The following is a 19,450-nucleotide window of genomic DNA, read 5'->3' as shown; positions in this document are numbered from 1 at the left end:
GAAGTCTAAAGCTGCAGTCTGTCGAAAAGACGCCAGTTTTCGACTTTTTTACATCGGAAGGTGTTCCGACCTATTCAATATATTCGACAAGTCGGGGAATTTGTCTTGTCTAAAAGCACGTGGATCGGCGGAATAGCTGCCGATCCACGTGCTTGTGTCGAAAACGGGGCCAAAACAGACAGGTTTTGGCCCCTTTTTCGTACCATCTCAATTCGACTTTAAAAAAAGTCGAAGTGAGATGCGGGAGCAGTGATGGAAACGGAAACCCGCTGGCAGCCAGACGGGGAGAGCAGGTGGATGTCACAGCCGCCGCTCACAGCTCTCACCGAGACCTCGCTTGCTGGAGCTGGGTGGACGCTGCCGTGAGCGGCAGCTGTGATGCAGGGTCGTGGAAAGGATTGACAGGGAGAGGCAGAGAAACGAGGGGGGGGGGGGGGGGGGAGAGCTGCGGGCAGACGGGGGAGAGCAGCGCTACAGCAGTGGCTATATCGTTGCTATCCACTGTCTGCCCACGGCTCTCCCCCGTCAAGCTCCTGCATCTCAATTCGACTTTTTTCTTTTAAAGTCGAATTGATAATGAATTGAATAGCCCAGGTCGGATCCATTCCGACAAGTGAATGTCAGAATGGATCAAATTTCAATTGAGTTTACCCCTAAATGAGCTAAAAGCTGATTGGATACTATGGGCATCATTGCCTATTAAGCTGTCCCCAGACCGGATAAATATATATATTTTTTGCAAGTCATTTTTATTGTGTTTTAACACACAAAAGTGACAAATCAATAAATTACATTTTTACTTCATAAATATAATAAGACAACTGCCCATGCTTCAACCAAACAGACCAGTGATTTGACAATTCTGGTACTTGACAAAACAGTCATAAGGGGGGTACACACGGAGCGATAATCTAAGCAATTTGACTAGACTGCTTAGATTTTCAGCAAGATTGTTCCATGTGTAGGCCTAACAGCGATACGCAGCCCCGCACATCGCTAGATTGGCCTGAATGCAGGCCAATCTAGCGGGTCGCTCATTTTACCTGCTGGGTGAAGTACGCCCCCCCCCGTCTCCCCCCGCACGCTCAGCACAAATCGCGCTGTGCTGAGCGACGGGAGAGATGTGTGCTGAGCGGTTCGCTCAGCACACATCTCTCCTGCATCGGTCCGTCTATATGGGCCTATACACTCAACACATTTACTCCACTCTAGTACTCAGCTTGTGGTTAAGCCATTACATTGACATAACTCACAAAGTGGCCAAAGAAATAATGAACCGCTCTGTGGTGGAGGAACTTTGCATATTTAAAAATATAAGCCAGGATGATTTGTTTGCCAACGTGGTTATTAGCCACAGTCTGGCCACACCTTTCTGCTACACACACACACACACTTATTGCATATTTAGAAATATAAGCCAGTAGGATTTGTTTGCCAATGTGGTTATTAGCCAGAGTCTGGCCACACCTTTCTGCTACACACACACACTTATTGCATATTTAGAAATATAAGCCAGTAGGATTTGTTTGCCAATGTGGTTATTAGCCAGAGTCCGGCCACACCTTTCTGCTACACACACACACTTATTGCATATTTAGAAATATAAGCCAGTATGATTTGTTTGCCAATGTGGTTATTAGCCAGAGTCCAGCCACACCTTTCTGCTACACACACACACTTAAGTTGTGGACATAGCTCTGTTACAGGTATGGCCAACCAGTGGCTCTCCAGCTGTTGTGAAACTACACATCCCAGCATTCAGTGTCACAGATTTAGCATTCCCAAATAGCACAATGGTGGCAGGGCATGCTGGGAGTTGTAGCTTAACAACAGCTGGAAAGCCACAGTTTGGCCAGGCCTGCTCTATATGGTTATGACTAAATAACAAGCAGATTAACTGGGATGCAGTTAATATTGCATACCGGACCCGATTAACTGTATAACGCAAAACTATTCAGTTAAATAATCTAAGCCTTGTGAAGTGTTGTGTTGTGTCATGAGCTGATAAAGAAGTCAACTGCAATACACAGTGCGACAAGAATTGTTTTTCTCAGTTGCCACTAAATGAGTCGGCTTCAGATACTTGTATACACAGCAGAACAAGAGCTGTTGTCCCTGTAGAATCACACTCTGAGCTTCATGCATTATTTCTGGCTAAATGAATTAGAAAAAGCACATACCACCTACATGTCACCGTAATGGCTACAGAAAGAAATAATTGAAGAATATCAGGCTGCATTCCCAGTAACATAAATATTGGGAGTTAAGATGCAGTCTTCCATAGAAATGTCAGAGAAATTGACATTTATCGGACAGATGCATTCTATAGTAACAACCACCAAAGTCAAACCACCAGAAACATTGCTAATGGCCAGGTGCCACTACTTACGTGTGCATTAGTCACCTGCGCAGCTATTTTATGGGAAGAGCCTTATTCTTCATCTCAGTGTAGTCACTGGATCCTAGTAGTGACCCTTTAGCTTACATTGTTAGGACTTACTGATCGCCCCACAGAACGGCATCCACTTATGATAGATGACAGGTACATTAACAAACAAAATCACACAAGAGTTGCCGTTGTCATTGTGAGGATTGATTACATCAGGCTGCAACATGATGGGGAGTTTCCCATTCTAATAATACACAATTTACATGAAGTGAAATTGCAAAATTGTGCACACGTTGCACAATCATTACAGAATGCCAGAAATATTTGTAAGTATATGTATTTAACACTACTGCAAACAGTACACAGTCCTAAAACTACTAAACAAAACAAAGCCATGGCAATGTTGAAAAGGGACACTTAAATTACCCTCTCCGCCCAACAATGGACACATTCACACAGTTATCTCTTCACACCTGACATTTAAATGTCAGAAAAAGCAAAAATTACTGTCACGTTTAGTAGATATTTGAGCCAGCGACTAAGCCCTCAAAGAGAAGCAGTTTGTGAAGCAGGCACAGCTGTACCACACAGAGCCCTGGCATTTTTGCTAACTGGGGGCAATGAAGACTGTCAGTGAATTAAGACACTCGTCGTCTGCTTTTCTAGGCCTTCAGGTTAAATCTCAACTTTACCATGCAGCTTGTGGCTAAATATATTTCCCTTTCATCACTTTCAAAATACTTCATCAGCTCACATTACTTCTGCACCAAACTCATTGATTGCCATTTGTCTCTCAAAGCCCACGCTATCTTCTAAATGGAATATTAATTCATTCATTTTATTACAGCTAAATTGTACGGTGTCAATTCTACAAGTGTTTCTTAACCATTCCTAAACATTAACATTCCTGTTTTTATTCTGCATTACTCTCTGGGGATCATACAATTTTCACACACTAGAGAAAAACACTCACTTCAGCATACACGGCCCTATTAGCTAGTAATTAGGATAGCTTTCTCTCAACGGATTGCAGAGTCTACTCGCTGCTTTCAGTGCATATTTAATACACAGAAAAGATAAACACTAATTCATGGCAGTCAAAACCACAGGAAAGTGTGTGTGTGTGTGTGTGTGTGTGTGTGTGTGTGTGTGTGTGTGTGTGTGTGTGTGTGTGTGTGTGTAGACTAGTCCTGCAATAACTAATAAAAACGTCACATTCAACAAGTACAGTAGAGGTTAAAGAAAAAAAAAAATAACAAAAATGTTTTTTAGGAGTCCACTATGAGCCATGCTGCCTTGCACTCCATAACATAATTTTACATTTACATCTTTATTACCAAACAATACAAATCAGGCTCAATAGAAAAGATATTTTGATAAATCTGAAACATTTATCATTTCACTAACAAGAGTGAATTCTATGAAAAGGAAGGAAATTTCTGCACATTGATCATGCATATAAAACATAGGTCTGCAAACTCGGTCCTCATTACCCCACACAGTGCATGTTTTGCAGGTAACCCAGCAGGTGCACAGGTGTATTAATTACTCACAGACACATTTTAAAAGGTCCGCAGGCGGAGTTAATTATTTCACTTGTGATTCTGTGAGGAGACCGTGGGGCAGATTTATTAAGCCTGGTGAAGTGATAAAGTGGAAGGTGATAACGCATCAGCCAGTCAGCTCCTAACTGTCATTTTTCAAACCCAGCCTGTAACATGGAAGTTAGGAGCTGATTGGTTGGTGCGTTATCACCTTCCACTATATCACTTCACTAGGCTTAATAAAATCTGCCCCTGTGTGTGGTAATGAGGACCGAATTTGCAGACCTATGATATAAAACTATCAGACACCTTTATGGCTTGTACAGACCTAGCTTACCTTAGCAATGTTTAGGTTTAAGGAATCAGCACTAGTACAACAGACCCATCAGCTATTTCCTTTTATTAGCTTGACTACATGAAACCGCTGACCTGTTTAGGTTTTAGGAGTTGAAGGACATCTTTACTGTTAAGCGGTTTACTGAACATGGTGCAAAATCATATGGTTTCTTATTTCACATAAACAGAACAGTTACTGCACAGACTGCTTCATTTGTGTCATATCAAACATTCCGTTCTGTGATCAAGCACAGTGTTTGCTTACCTTGTTTAGTGCCAACATACTGCATTCTAGCATATTGGTAACGGCCTGCATGCAGCATGTCAAAACAGTAATAATTGCTAGTTAGGACAATGCAGAAAAAAATGTAGAAATAACCAAAAAACAAGTTACAACAGAATTTCTACATACATGCCCAGTGTTCTGGCCACTCCAGTTATCACCCATATATAATTACAGGAAGAGCAGAGACAAGATTGTACAGGTAACATTGTTTCAATTACACTGTTTTAAACTGTGCAAAACACAGGAATTGTTTAACGCGGTAGATTATAACGTTTCCATTAACGGCAACAATTATTTTCAGAATGTTACTTAAGCTCTAGAGCTTTTATCCTAGGTACATGCACCATTTATAGTTTCTCTGTGCCCATATTATATCCCTCTCAGGTGCATATACCTGCTTTGTTGCAGCACATTGTTTTCTTACTGACTACCTGGTCTGTACAGACAGGCTTAGCTGCATTCCATGTAATTGAAAGGCAATCATAGGATATTTTGATACTGACAACTAGTTTCGTAACACATAACCTAGCCAAAAAAAAGAAATGCTGTATAAAAAATTGATTGTAATGAATTGTATTTTGTAAGTAGTGTGGAATTACCGAAACACAAAAACATTTTTCTATTATGTCAGAGGGCGTATAATTCTGCACAATGGGGGCGTACATTTAACAAGACAAAGCCACGAAAACGGTCTTTGCTTACAATGAGAAATTAGGTTTAGAAGTTGGTAGACTGAAAATATTCAGATTGAACCTTTTGGGTTTCATTGCTGAAGTTGTAACTTATGCAAAAAAAAGTAAGTTTGAAGGTCGTGTTTTTTTGTTTTATTAAAGAAAACAATGAGGGCAACTTAAATAAATCTGTACAGATGAGCATGTTCACCTGTTTACTAGTTAACCGACATGCAGACTCATGACGAATCCATGAAAAGCCTTGTAGGGAGCGAGCCACACACCGTACACACGTACCTTTTTCTTATCTCTCATTGAGCCTTTGCCTCGGACCATGATCTTGCACCCAGTCTCTGCTTCCAACTGTTTAGCAGTTAGTCCTCGAGGTCCCAGAATACGCCCAACAAAATTGAACTGAAGAGTAAAAACACAAAAAATATTGTTAAAGTGTGCACTTTATCCATGATGAGCCAAAAAATAAACACAGCACAATCAGATCAAAAGCATACAAGTTGCACAGGAAACTACGTTCACCTTTCCTTACACCCACTGAAGACCCTGTAAAAAGACCTGCATATTGCTTCAGCCTGTATGAGGTACTGGTATGTAAAGACATTAAGGGAGCAAAAGGTGCCCATACAAAGGGTGACTGTGCTAAGATCACATGGAATGAATAGAACGTATGAACCACCAATCAGAAAATATTTACACATTAACATGAACCATGTATTTTACATTGCATCTGTGGGACAGGCATATTACTATGATGATGAAGTTACAGTGAACCATCACATTGGTGGTTGCTTTGAAACAAATATGGATCTGCATAGACTACCAACCCCATAGGTGTTGATTAAGGATTATTCACAATCAATAATAGATCTTTCTACACAGAGCATAAATATATAAAGAGACATTTATCAGGGGGGGGAATCAATTACAATGTAAGTTGCAGTTAAAGAAATTACTAAAATAAACAAAAAGTTAAAAGTATTAATAAATGTGCCAGTACACCGAATGCTGAATAATTAGATCAGTGAGTAAAACAGCAACGCAGGCAGGTGGCCAAATGTCGTCAGTTGTCAAACAGCCAGATCACAACAATTCTATTCTTCAAACACTGATGTTCCTTAACCCAATTTTCTGCCGTGCTAGGTCAAACAAAATGTAATAACTTTGTATTTTGATCCTGAATAACGGTCACCTTGAATCCCATGTACAGTACAATGAAAGGTCTGTTTGGTCAGAATGGAAGGCGTAAAATGTCTCTAGTAATCCTATACACGTTTGCTTTTTATGTGATTTGCTGTGTCGAACCCCATCTTGTACCCTTTGTTCTCAACTTTCATTCTTTACATGATAGAAAAGGACTATTCAAATTAAATAAAAATTAAAAAAAAAATCAGAATCTCGACAGCATCTGCATACCCTGTTTATCCCCGGGAAAGGAACATACATTTTCTTTAATTCCATTAAAAAAAAAAAAAAAAGTGGTAATTAAACCATTTAGGCTATGCCTCGTCTATGGAACATACCTTTACTGAGCTAATTAGAAGGAAACTTTTTGTAAAGGAAATTAATATTCAATTAGCTTACTGGTCTGTTATACTAACATGCACTTGAATCGAAGTTAGAGAAAATATGGGGACACTAAAGGCCTAAATGTGAAAGGAGTGAGTTCTATGTACTAAAATAAAACAAGATCAACAGATGTGTCAAGAAGGGCTTTGAGAGCAATTAAAATAAACTGGTTTATAATTCACTGCATTGTAACCTGAAGAATGAATAGATGCACATGGGCTAAGCAAGGTTTATGGAGAGCCATGTGATTAGGGAATAGCATACACAAGAGTCAAAATATGTTCTAGTAGAGTTTTATTGGTTTATTTTACATTTTTGTACATCTACATTCCCCATAGCACTTGGACCAGAAGGTTTTCATGCTTTCATGACCACAACATTTTTGAAAATGTATGTGTGGTAAAGTTCTCTATAGGAAACACCCAAATGAACTGCATAGTAACACACAGCTTTTTCACAACACATAGTAAATAACATTACCCCCAGCTCAGTGGTGCCACAATGTTTTTAGGTTCAGGAGGCCAAGATAGATCTTCATTTTGGTGCCCCTGAATTGCTAAATGATGGAGATAAATATTCATTTATATAGATCTTCTTTCTTTCTATCCATGTAGGAGGGTGGTGCTGCAAGGAAAGGAGGGGGGTACAGGGAGAAGAGGGGAGGGATGTACGAAATGGAAGGTGAGAAGGGCCTCCCACAAAATGCCTACCTCCAGCTGTCCACCTGAATAAATTGTTATGCATACATAATCCTTACACAATAAAAAAACATCCGACACATTACACCAAGGAAAATAACCTCATTGTAAGCCGAGCCTGAAATATAATCACATACAGTACCAGCCTGTGAACCCACAGCGAAAATTTGAGCCAGAATATTTGTCCATCTTCCATGTACTATTACCGTCATGCAGCCATAACTACTTGTATAAGCCTTGTATGACTATAAACCACTTGCCTGGCATGGTCGCATCAGATGTGACCATGCCTGCAAGTGCTCTATCTGACCTGGTTGCACAGGATGCGACCAGTCAGAGGGATATCAGCGGCAGGGAATAAAAAAACTTCCCTCCGCTGCTGCTGTCAGAGGGACTGGAAGGTCCCTCTGCCTCCCTGCACTCTCCCTCACTGATTGCCGTGCTGCCGATCACTGCTGATCGGTCAGCACGGCAGGATCCCCCCTCTCCAGCGGCTGCAGACAATGGCAGCCGCTGGGGAGAGAATGAACCCTCCCAAGCCACCCCCAGACCTCCCTTGTATACCTGCAGGCTGTCCCGGCTTTCAAAATGAAAGCCGCGGTGGTCGCAATGTTCCCGATCAATGTTTCGATGTTGGGGGGGGAATAAAATAAAAATAAGAATTTACTTACCGATAATTCTATTTCTCGGAGTCCGTAGTGGATGCTGGGGTTCCTGAAAGGACCATGGGGAATAGCGGCTCCGCAGGAGACAGGGCACAAAAAGTAAAGCTTTACGATCAGGTGGTGTGTACTGGCTCCTCCCCCTATGACCCTCCTCCAAGCCTCAGTTAGGATACTGTGCCCGGACGAGCGTACACAATAAGGAAGGATTTATGAATCCCGGGTAAGACTCATACCAGCCACACCAATCACACCGTACAACCTGTGATCTAAACCCAGTTAACAGTATGATAACAGAGGAGCCTCTGAAAGATGGCTCCCTACAACAATAACCCGATTTAGGTAACAATAACTATGTACAATTATTGCAGATAATCCGCACTTGGGATGGGCGCCCAGCATCCACTACGGACTCCGAGAAATAGAATTATCGGTAAGTAAATTCTTATTTTCTCTATCGTCCTAGTGGATGCTGGGGTTCCTGAAAGGACCATGGGGATTATACCAAAGCTCCCAAACGGGCGGGAGAGTGCGGATGACTCTGCAGCACCGAATGAGAGAACTCCAGGTCCTCCTTAGCCAGGGTATCAAATTTGTAGAATTTTACAAACGTGTTCTCCCCCGACCACGTAGCCGCTCGGCAGAGTTGTAATGCCGAGACCCCTCGGGCAGCCGCCCAAGAAGAACCCACCTTCCTTGTGGAGTGGGCTTTTACCGATTTTGGCTGTGGCAGGCCTGCCACAGAATGTGCAAGCTGAATCGTACTACAAATCCAGCGAGCAATAGTCTGCTTAGACGCAGGAGCGCCCAACTTGTTGGGAGCATATAGTATAAACAGTGAGTCAGATTTCCTGACTCCAGCTGTCCTTGAAATGTATATTTTTAAAGCTCTGACAACGTCCAACAACTTGGAGTCCTCCAAGTCGCTTGTAGCCGCAGGCACTACAATAGGCTGGTTCAGATGAAATGCTGACACCACCTTAGGGAGAAAATGTGGACGAGTCCGCAGTTCTGCCCTGTCCGAATGGAAAATCAGATATGGGCTTTTGTAAGATAAAGCTGCCAGTTCTGACACTCTCCTGGCCGAAGCCAGGGCTAGTAGCATGGTCACTTTCCATGTGAGATATTTCAAATCCACATTTTTTAGTGGTTCAAACCAATGAGATTTGAGAAAGTCCAAAACAACATTGAGATCCCACGGTGCCACTGGAGGCACCACAGGGGGCTGTATATGCAGTACTCCCTTAACAAAAGTCTGGACTTCAGGAACTGAAGCCAATTCTTTCTGGAAGAAAATCGACAGGGCCGAAATTTGAACCTTAATAGATCCCAATTTGAGACCCATAGACAATCCTGATTGCAGGAAATGTAGGAATCGACCCAGTTGAAATTCCTCCGTCGGAGAACTCCGATCCTCGCACCACGCAACATATTTTCGCCAAATGCGGTGATAATGTTGCGCGGTTACTTCCTTCCTTTAATCAAGGTAGGAATGACTTCTTCCGGCATGCCTTTTTCCTTTAGGATCCGGCGTTCAACCGCCATGCCGTCAAACGCAGCCGCGGTAAGTCTTGAAACAGACAGGGACCCTGCTGAAGCAAGTCCCTTCTCAGAGGTAGAGGCCACGGATCCTCCGTGATCATCTCTTGAAGTTCCGGGTACCAAGTCCTTCTTGGCCAATCCGGAACCACTAGTATCGTTCTTACGCCTCTTTGCCGTATAATTCTCAATACTTTTGGTATGAGAGGCAGAGGAGGAAACACATACACCGACTGGTACACCCAAGGCGTTACCAGCGCGTCCACAGCTATTGCCTGCGGGTCTCTTGACCTGGCGCAATACCTGTCCAGTTTTTTGTTGAGGCGAGACGCCATCATGTCCACCATTGGTCTTTCCCAACGGGTTACAAGCATGTGGAAAACTTCTGGATGAAGTCCCCACTCTCCCGGGTGAAGGTCGTGTCTGCTGAGGAAGTCTGCTTCCCAGTTGTCCACTCCCGGGATGAACACTGCTGACAGTGCTATCACATGATTCTCTGCCCAGCGAAGAATCCTTGCAGCTTCTGCCATTGCACTCCTGCTTCTTGTGCCGCCCTGTCTGTTTACATGGGCGACTGCCGTGATGTTGTCCGACTGGATCAACACCGGTTTTCCTTGAAGCAGAGGTTCTGCCTGGCTTAGAGCATTGTAGATTGCTCTTAGTTCCAGAATGTTTATGTGAAGAGACGTTTCCAGGCTCGACCACACGCCCTGGAAGTTTCTTCCTTGTGTGACTGCTCCCCAGCCTCTCAGGCTGGCGTCCGTGGTCACCAGGATCCAATCCTGTATGCCGAATCTGCGGCCCTCCAATAGATGAGCACTCTGCAACCACCACAGAAGAGATACCCTTGTCCTTGGAGACAGGGTTATCCGCTGGTGCATCTGAAGATGCGACCCTGACCATTTGTCCAGCAGATCCCTCTGGAAAATTCTTGCGTGGAATCTGCCGAATGGAATTGCTTCGTAAGAAGCCACCATTTTTCCCAGGACTCTTGTGCATTGATGTACAGACACCTTTCCTGGTTTTAGGAGGTTCCTGACAAGTTCGGATAACTCCTTGGCTTTTTCCTCCGGGAGAAAAACCTTTTTCTGAACCGTGTCCAGAATCATCCCTAGGAACAGCAGACGTGTTGTCGGAATTAACTGGGATTTTGGAATATTCAGAATCCACCCGTGCTGCTTTAGCACTTCTTGAGACAGTGCTAATCCCATCTCTAGCTGTTCTCTGGACCTTGCCCTTATTAGGAGATCGTCCAAGTATGGGATAATTAATACGCCTTTTCTTCGAAGAAGAATCATCATCTCGGCCATTACCTTGGTAAAGACCCGAGGTGCCGTGGACAATCCAAACGGCAGCGTCTGAAACTGATAGTGACAGTTCTGTACGACGAACCTGAGGTACCCCTGGTGTGAGGGGTAAATTGGAACGTGGAGATACGCATCCTTGATGTCCAAGGATACCATAAAGTCCCCTTCTTCCAGGTTCGCTATCACTGCTCTGAGTGACTCCATCTTGAACTTGAACTTTTTTATGTACAGGTTCAAGGATTTCAGATTTAGAATAGGTCTTACCGAGCCATCCGGCTTCGGTACCACAAATAGAGTGGAATAATACCCCTTTCCTTGTTGTAAAAGAGGTACCTTGACAATCACCTGCTGAGAGTACAGCTTGTGAATGGCTTCCAAGACTGTCACCCTGTCGGAGGGGGACGTTGGTAAAGCAGACTTCAGGAAACGGCGAGGTGGATCCGTCTCTAGTTCCAACCTGTACCCCTGAGATATTATCTGCAGGATCCAGGGATCTACCTGCAAGTGAGCCCACTGCGCGCTGAAATTCTTGAGACGACCGCCCACCGCCCCCGAGTCCGCTTGGGAAGCCCCAGCGTCATGCTGAGGCTTTTGTAGAAGCGGGGGAGGGCTTCTGTTCCTGGGAAGGAGCTGCCTGTTGCAGTCTCTTCCCCCTTCCTCTGCCTCGTGGCAGATATGAATATCCCTTTGCTCTCTTGTTTTTAAAGGAACGAAAGGGCTGCGGTTGAAAAGTCGGTGTCTTTTTCTGTTGGGGAGTGACTTGAGGTAAAAAGGTGGATTTCCCGGCTGTAGCCGTGGCCACCAAATCCGATAGACCAACACCAAATAACTCCTCCCCTTTATACGGCAAAACTTCCATATGCCGTTTTGAGTCCGCATCACCTGACCACTGTCGCGTCCATAAACTTCTTCTGGCCGAAATGGACATAGCACTTACCCGTGATGCCAGTGTGCAAATATCCCTCTGTGCATCACGCATATAAAGAAATGCATCCTTTATTTGCTCTAAAGACAGTAAAACATTGTCCCTATCCAGGGTATCAATATTTTCAATCAGAGACTCTGACCAAGCTACCCCAGCACTGCACATCCAGGCTGTCGCTATAGCTGGTCGTAGTATAACACCTGTATGTGTGTATATACTTTTTTGGATATTTTCCATCCTCCTATCTGCTGGATCTTTAAGTGCGGCCGTCTCAGGAGAGGGTAACGCCACTTGTTTTGATAAGCGTGTGAGCGCCTTGTCCACCCTAGGAGGTGTTTCCCAGCGCGCCCTAACCTCTGGCGGGAAAGGGTATAAAGCCAATAACTTCTTTGAAATTAGCAGTTTTTTTATCGGGGGCAACCCACGCTTCATCACACACCTCATTTAATTCATCTGATTCAGGAAAAACTATAGGTAGTTTTTTCACACCCCACATAATACCCTGTTTTGTGGTACCTGTAGTATCAGCAATATGTAACGCCTCCTTCATTGCCAAAATCATATAACGTGTGGCCCTACTGGAAAATACGGTTGATTCGTCACCGTCGCCACTGGAATCAGTGCCTGTGTCTGGGTCCGTGTCGACCGACTGAGGTAACGGGCGTTTTACAGCCCCTGACGGTGTTTGAGGCGCCTGGACAGGTGCTAATTGATTGTCCGGCCGTCTCATGTCGTCAAACGACTGCTTTAGCGTGTTGACACTATCCCGTAATTCCATAAATAAAGCCATCCATTCTGGTGTCGACTCCCTAGGGGGTGACATCCCCATATTTGGCAATTGCTCCGCCTCCACACCAATATCGTCCTCATACATGTCGACACACACGTACCGACACACAGCAGACACACAGGGAATGCTCTTAAAGAAGACAGGACCCCACTAGCCCTTTGGGGAGACAGAGGGAGAGTTTGCCAGCACACACCAAAAGCGCTATATATGACAGGGATAGCCTTATAATAAGTGCTCCCTGTATAGCTGCTTTAATATATATATATTTTTGCCACAATTTTGCCCCCCCTCTCTTGTTTTACCCTGTTTCTGTAGTGCAGTGCAGGGGAGAGCCTGGGAGCCTTCCTGACCAGCGGAGCTGTGTGAGGAAAATGGCGCTGTGTGCTGAGGAGATAGGCCCCGCCCCTTTTTCGGCGGGCTCGTCTCCCGCTCTTTAACGGATTCTGGCAGGGGTTAAATATCTCCATATAGCCCCCGGAGGCTATATGTGAGGTATTTTTTGCCAAAAAATAGGTTTACATTGCCTCCCAGGGCGCCCCCCTCCCAGCGCCCTGCACCCTCAGTGACTGCCGTGTGAAGTGTGCTGAGAGGAAATGGCGCACAGCTGCAGTGCTGTGCGCTACCTTAAGAAGACTGAGGAGTCTTCTGCCGCCGATTCTGGACCTTCTTCTCGTTTCAGCATCTGCAAGGGGGCCGGCGGCGAGGCTCCGGTGACCATCCAGGCTGTACCTGTGATCGTCCCTCTGGAGCTAATGTCCAGTAGCCAAAGAAGCCAATCCATCCTGCACGCAGGTGAGTTCACTTCTTCTCCCCTAAGTCCCTCGTTGCAGTGATCCTGTTGCCAGCAGGACTCACTGTAAAATAAAAAACCTAAGCTAAACTTTTCTAAGCAGCTCTTTAGGAGAGCCACCTAGATTGCACCCTTCTCGGCCGGGCACAAAAATCTAACTGAGGCTTGGAGGAGGGTCATAGGGGGAGGAGCCAGTACACACCACCTGATCGTAAAGCTTTACTTTTTGTGCCCCGTCTCCTGCGGAGCCGCTATTCCCCATGGTCCTTTCAGGAACCCCAGCATCCACTAGGATGATAGAGAAATATAGTTTTTCCTTTTCATTAACTACAATCATTTGGGATAGGGTTAAAGTCATGTTCTTCACCTAATTCACTCATAAAAAAATCCCAACAATTTCAGAGCGGTTTTCGGCGAAATAAATAGTCAGTTGAGTGGTTAAATGCACCTTCCTAAAGCCTATTAAATTTGTTTTGACATCTGTATTTTAAAACACTATCATGCAGGAAAGCTCTGATGATATGAAATAAAAGTATAAAGTTAATTCTACATTTTACCTAGTGTTTTGCAACACCTGTCTGGGCCTATAGGAAGTAGCAACAACAAAAAGGTATTCCAAAGGGTTCCTAGCTGCAGCATGTGATGTAGGACCATCATACACTGCGCATATCACAGTGCAGAGGAACGGAGGACTCATAAAGAGCAAGGTGGGTGTTGGGGGTGGTTTCTCCATGACGACAGGGATTTATCAAGTCCCAGTAAACTAGAATACATGTTTGTTTTTTTCTTTTATGAGCCTTATTGGAAGAAAGTGGAACACAACATTTTTTCTAAAGTCATTCTCAGCACGTAAATTTCACTAAAACTTATTAATCCAAAAAATTTATAAGACAAGTGTTCCTATCTAGGAACTGGAAAATAAGGGGAGGCCTGGGCAGAAAGTGTTTGGTAGTTTGGACACACAAGCACTCGCTTACATACCCTCAACTTAGCCCTGAGATTTTTGGGGATTCTCTGACCACAAAAGAAACATGGCTCTTGAGAAAGTGGATATGACGTTACAGGAATTAGTGTGTGGTTTGGCAGACTACGGCATTGGGACATATGGAGCACAGAATCACTACTGACCTAATGTCAGGAAACAAATATAGTGAATAACATATCTAGCAGTGCTTTTTACTAGGATTACAGTAGATTTTCACATTAAAGAATACATTTAATCTAACTTGACTTGATCCCATAAACAATGAATGCCAAAGACATATCACTCAACTATGAGGTCACATGGCATGACCATGTTTCAGTCAGTGAAAATTAGGGAAAGCTCTGAATGAACTATTTTGATAGGTGCACAAGACCCGCCTCCAAATGCCAATTAGTGAATCTATGAAGCTGTGTTGCAGACACATACCCACCAGTAAATGCTGTCCTTGCTGCAGATAGCTTGATATTGGATAGAATAGTCCTTGTGGAGTCTGTGTCCAAGAATAAATGGCATATTATGTAACAACTTTGGTTTTTAATTACATGCAGGGATATTGTAGCCATTAACACTGTGAACCTTTAATGTCCCTTAGACAAGGGCAATGAGCTTGAACTCAATTCTGAAGACAATACTTCTGAATGCCCTTTCAAAGTGTGCTCTTTTAAGCCAACCAAGTAGGAGACTAAATATGATATATTTCCACCTGTCTAAAAGCAAATGGTATGAAACAAAAAAAGTATCAAACAATTCACATTCATTTTCTCTGTCTAGTAAATGTTAATTTTCTTAGCCTCAATGAAGCCGGGATGTAATCAATTTACCTCCAATCAAAATGACGATCGTCAAAATACCGTCAACCATTGACCGGTGGTCAAAATACAGACAGTCAAAATACAGACATTAAAAATGTCGACATGGTCAAAATACATACTTTTAAAATGTCGACAGGTCAAAAATATCAACATGAGTTTTTCATTGAAACCGACTTGTTCGTACTTTACCATCCCAATGGACCAGGAGGGGGGAATATAATAGTGTGCCAAGTGCAGCGATGCACTGTGACCGAAGCAAGGCGAGCGGTACACTTATATGGTGTCCATGTCTACCTATGTCTACATACACACCAAAACTTTTTGAAAAACTGTTTTTGACCTGTCGACTTTTTAAATATCGTAATATTTTAAATGTCGGTATTCTGACCATCAGTCAATTGTTGTCGGTATTTTGACCGTTAGTATTATGATTGTAGGAAAATCATACTGATCCCGTTAAGCCATATCTACTGTAGCTATACAATATTAACAATTAGAACAGTTTCCCAAGCTCCGCCACTACAGTCCAGGTTTTAAGGATATGTATGCTTGAGTCCAGATAAAATTAACGGATATACTAATTACGTCACCTCAAGCATGGATATCCTTAAATCCTGGGTTATAATGGAGTTTCAGAAACCGAAAATCTGTACTTCATAGTTCCCTCCCGACCTATTTGCATATTCACGCTATACTCAGAATGATCCTTTGAATTTCAAACTAAACCTTGAGATAAAGCAGTGATAAGTGGAAGGTGATGACGCACCAGCTAATCAACACGTTTTGAAATATGACAGTTAGGAGCTGGTTGGCTGGTTCCTTATCACCGAGTTATCAATTCTCCGGACTTAATACATCTGCCCCACTGTTACAAATTGACAGTCTCACCTAAATGCTGTATAAGACCTTGACGTTATCAGACAGATGTAAAGCTGCAATTCATGTTTAAATGGGCAGCAAGCTATATGGTAAACGATAGATAGACCATTACATATCAAACACCAAGAGGGCACTTATATTGTAGTAAATATTATATCTTCATTAGATGGATAAAATTCCTAAATATGCAACTTACTTCTTACACTAGAGAAACCCAACAGCCCCACTCATTGTGTAGGATATCTGATAATTAAGTATACTGTGTATATATCGTTTGGTGCCCCTGATGCAAGGGCAAGTAGGAAGTCACATTTAAGCAAGCTTTGGAGGAGATGCACAATTACAAGTGTCAGAGTCCGACAAACATTCAGGGTAATCCACTGAGGTGATGATAAAGTTTATTGACAAGCATATTTAGTGTCTGCATATTTTACGGGAGTGTTGTCTAATTAAAGAAAGCTACAATATTTACTACTCTATAAGCATCCTCTTGGTGTTTTATTTGGTTTGTATTAATATTTTTGGCAGGCCCACAGGGGCAGGGACTTCCAAGAGTACCAAGAAAAGCTTCCATAGTAAAGAAATGTAAGTGTAAATTACCGTATAAATTGTTTATATTGAGAATCACATAAGGGTCACTGACTGCGTGTGGGTATAGTGTGTATAATACATACAAACAGATCTTATAGCCATGCTAGTCTTGCTGCAATGCGGCATGGCATGCCAGGCTGCAAATAGTCAAAGCCTGATGCACCAAGATGTGTGTGTGTGTGTGTGTGTGTGTGTGTGTGTGTGTGTGTGTGTGTGTGTGTGTGTATGGAGAAATAAAGAACACTGTTGAACAGGCATATATAAAATGTTCTACAATCTCATCTTCATTTTCGCTATGCTCTAGTAAATATTCAAAGGACAGCAACTGAAGAAAAAAAAAAAAAAATCACAGCATGGTTATTCCCTACGTGGCTTAGACAGGAACTGTCTGATTGCTGAAGAGCCATCGCGTAAATCAACACTGATCAGAATCAATCAAGCTGAGGTGAACACAGATGTACTTTTCAATTCCTAGTCACACTCACAAAGCTGAGTCACAGCCCAATGTTGGGAAAGTTCTCGTTATTCGCAGCTGACCCACAAAACAAATGAACTCTATGTACCAAGTCAATAGTCAGGAGAAGACAATATCTAACTCCTTTATTATGCTCCTTTGCTTCACCCAAACAAATTATCTTAACACTGTCACTGTGCTTTGCAATGTATTAAATGCCACTATATATATATATATGTCAGCCTGTTTACAGCTCAAGATTTGCTACAAATAAAAAAATACGTAGTTTCAAGTACAAGGTAACACTGTACAAACACAAGCGAACACAATATGGGGGAATTGTATGAAAATCTTCCATAGAGGACAGGCGAAGAGTAGGCCAACTCCCTACTATTATGATATGCTGTAGCATGTGAAAAAAATCATCATTATGGTAGACTTACTGTTGAGAACTATTTCTCCTAAGTCTACAGGATCCACAGGATAAACATTGGGATATGAGGTAGCGACAGTGGATTGGCACCAAACGATCAAAGTTTTTGGCCTCCCAGAATGCAATGGGCCCGTCCCTATATCCCCGCCTCCTGGCTCATGCAATTCAGTTGTTTTCCAAAGCTCAAGGCAGAAGCATCTTAGAGCGCACTAATCAGGCGACAAAAAAAAACACACATGCCCACCCTTTCATACAAGAAAGAAGAGGTTAGCAAGTGAAAGGATCCTCAAATCAGGTGCATCAGGGTAGGATCCCTGTGGACTTAGGAGAAATAGAGATATCAACAATAAGTCTACCATAACGATTATTTCTCCTGCAGGGTCCACAGGTTACCCACAGGATAACATTGGGATGTTCCAAAGCAATTTAATGGTGGGGACGCTCCAGAGTGGACAGGGGAATCATTTGCCCGAACTCCGTGTCCTGAGAGGCAAAAGGTATCAAAGGCATAATGTCTAATGAATGTGTTAATGGAAGACCATGTGGCTGCCTTACATATCTGTTCTGCTAAAGCACCACGTTGTGCTGCCCATGACAGACCTATTTTATGAGCCTTTAGCCGGAAAAGGGAGATCAGCTTGAGAATATACTTCTGAAAGTGTCATTCTAGCCACCTCGCCAGTGTCTTATGCAAGACACTTGTCAGCAGTCCATCCTCTTTTGTGAAATCCATAGAGAACGAAGAGTCTGTTTTTCTAATGGCACTGGTGCGATCCACGTAGATCCTTAAAGCACGGACTACGTCCAACGATGCATCTCCCACAGAAAGGTCCGGTCCTTGGAAGGCTGGGACTACAATTTCTTCATTAAAGGTAAAATGTAATCACCATCACAGGAAGATACCCAGATTTGGTTCTGAGAACCGCTCTATCTGGACGAAAAAAAAAAAAAAAAAAAAAAAAATTCAGAAAAAGGGGGGTGACCTAACAATGCTCCTAAATCTGAAACTCTGCTAGCTGAAGGAATAGCCAGTAGAAAGAACTTTAGCTGTCAACCATTTAAAATCCACTTGTTTTAGTGTGTGGCAACGTGAAGGGCCTTTATGACTAAACTTAAGTCCCAAGGCACTGTAGGAGGAACAAAAGGAGGTTGAATGTGCAGCATTCCCTGGAAAAAAGTGCACACATCCTGTAGGTTAGAAATTTTCTTTTGGAACCATACAGTCAATGCTAACACTTGCAATCTCAAGGAAGCCACCCTTACAACTTTGTCCTTTCCTGACTGATGGAATTGCTAGGACTCTGGAAACTCTGAAATACCTTGCATCAAATTTCCGGTCACTGCACCATTGTATATAGGCTTGCCATATTCGGTGATAAATGCGAGCGGAGGAAGATTTCCTTGCTCTGATCATTGTTTGAATTACCTGTTGTGAGAATTCTCTTTCTTTCAGGATGGAAGCCTCAAGAGCCACGCCGTCAAAGATAATCGATCCAGGTGCTTGTGATAGCAAGGACCCTGAGACAGTAGATCTGGACATTGAGGGAGTAGAAATAGAACATACATCGACAGCCTCTGCAGATCTGTGTACCAATGTCTTCTGGGCCAAGTCGAGCTATTAGTATCACAGCACCCATTCCTTGTTTTGCCTTTCACATCACCCTGGGTAACAGGGCGATTGGTGGAAACACAGGCCAGACGAAAGTACCAACTCATTGACAGGGCAACCACAAAGACCGCTGTGGGATCCTTTGTTCTTGACCCGTATGCAGGAACTG

The 19,450-nt window shown here is 43.1% G+C and overlaps 1 protein-coding gene across 9 annotated transcripts in view; it reads right to left on the bottom strand.

Annotated features, from left to right (window-relative positions):
• Positions 1–19,450, bottom strand: part of QKI (QKI, KH domain containing RNA binding) — a 311,363-nt gene that overhangs the window by 146,618 nt on the left and 145,295 nt on the right. For 5 of the 9 annotated variants that reach the window (XR_010176088.1, XM_063917536.1, XM_063917537.1 and 2 more), the window contains exons 3-4: positions 5,524–5,640; positions 4,535–4,579 (exon numbers count right to left, since the gene is read on the bottom strand). Coding sequence is in view for 6 of the 9 variants with exons in the window: in XM_063917536.1 (XP_063773606.1) it covers positions 4,535–4,579; positions 5,524–5,640 (162 nt within the window). In the remaining 3 variants the exon portion in view is untranslated. The remainder of the gene's footprint in view (positions 1–4,534; positions 4,580–5,523; positions 5,641–19,450) is intronic. The other 4 variants (XR_010176089.1, XR_010176090.1, XM_063917538.1 and 1 more) reach the window with 1 other exon arrangement.

The sequence above is a fragment of the Pseudophryne corroboree genome, chromosome 4 (assembly GCF_028390025.1).
Source record: "Pseudophryne corroboree isolate aPseCor3 chromosome 4, aPseCor3.hap2, whole genome shotgun sequence".
Taxonomy (NCBI): Eukaryota; Metazoa; Chordata; class Amphibia; order Anura; family Myobatrachidae; genus Pseudophryne; species Pseudophryne corroboree.
The sequence above is the reverse complement of the archived record's forward strand: the minus strand, read 5'-3'. Positions and strand labels throughout refer to the sequence as shown.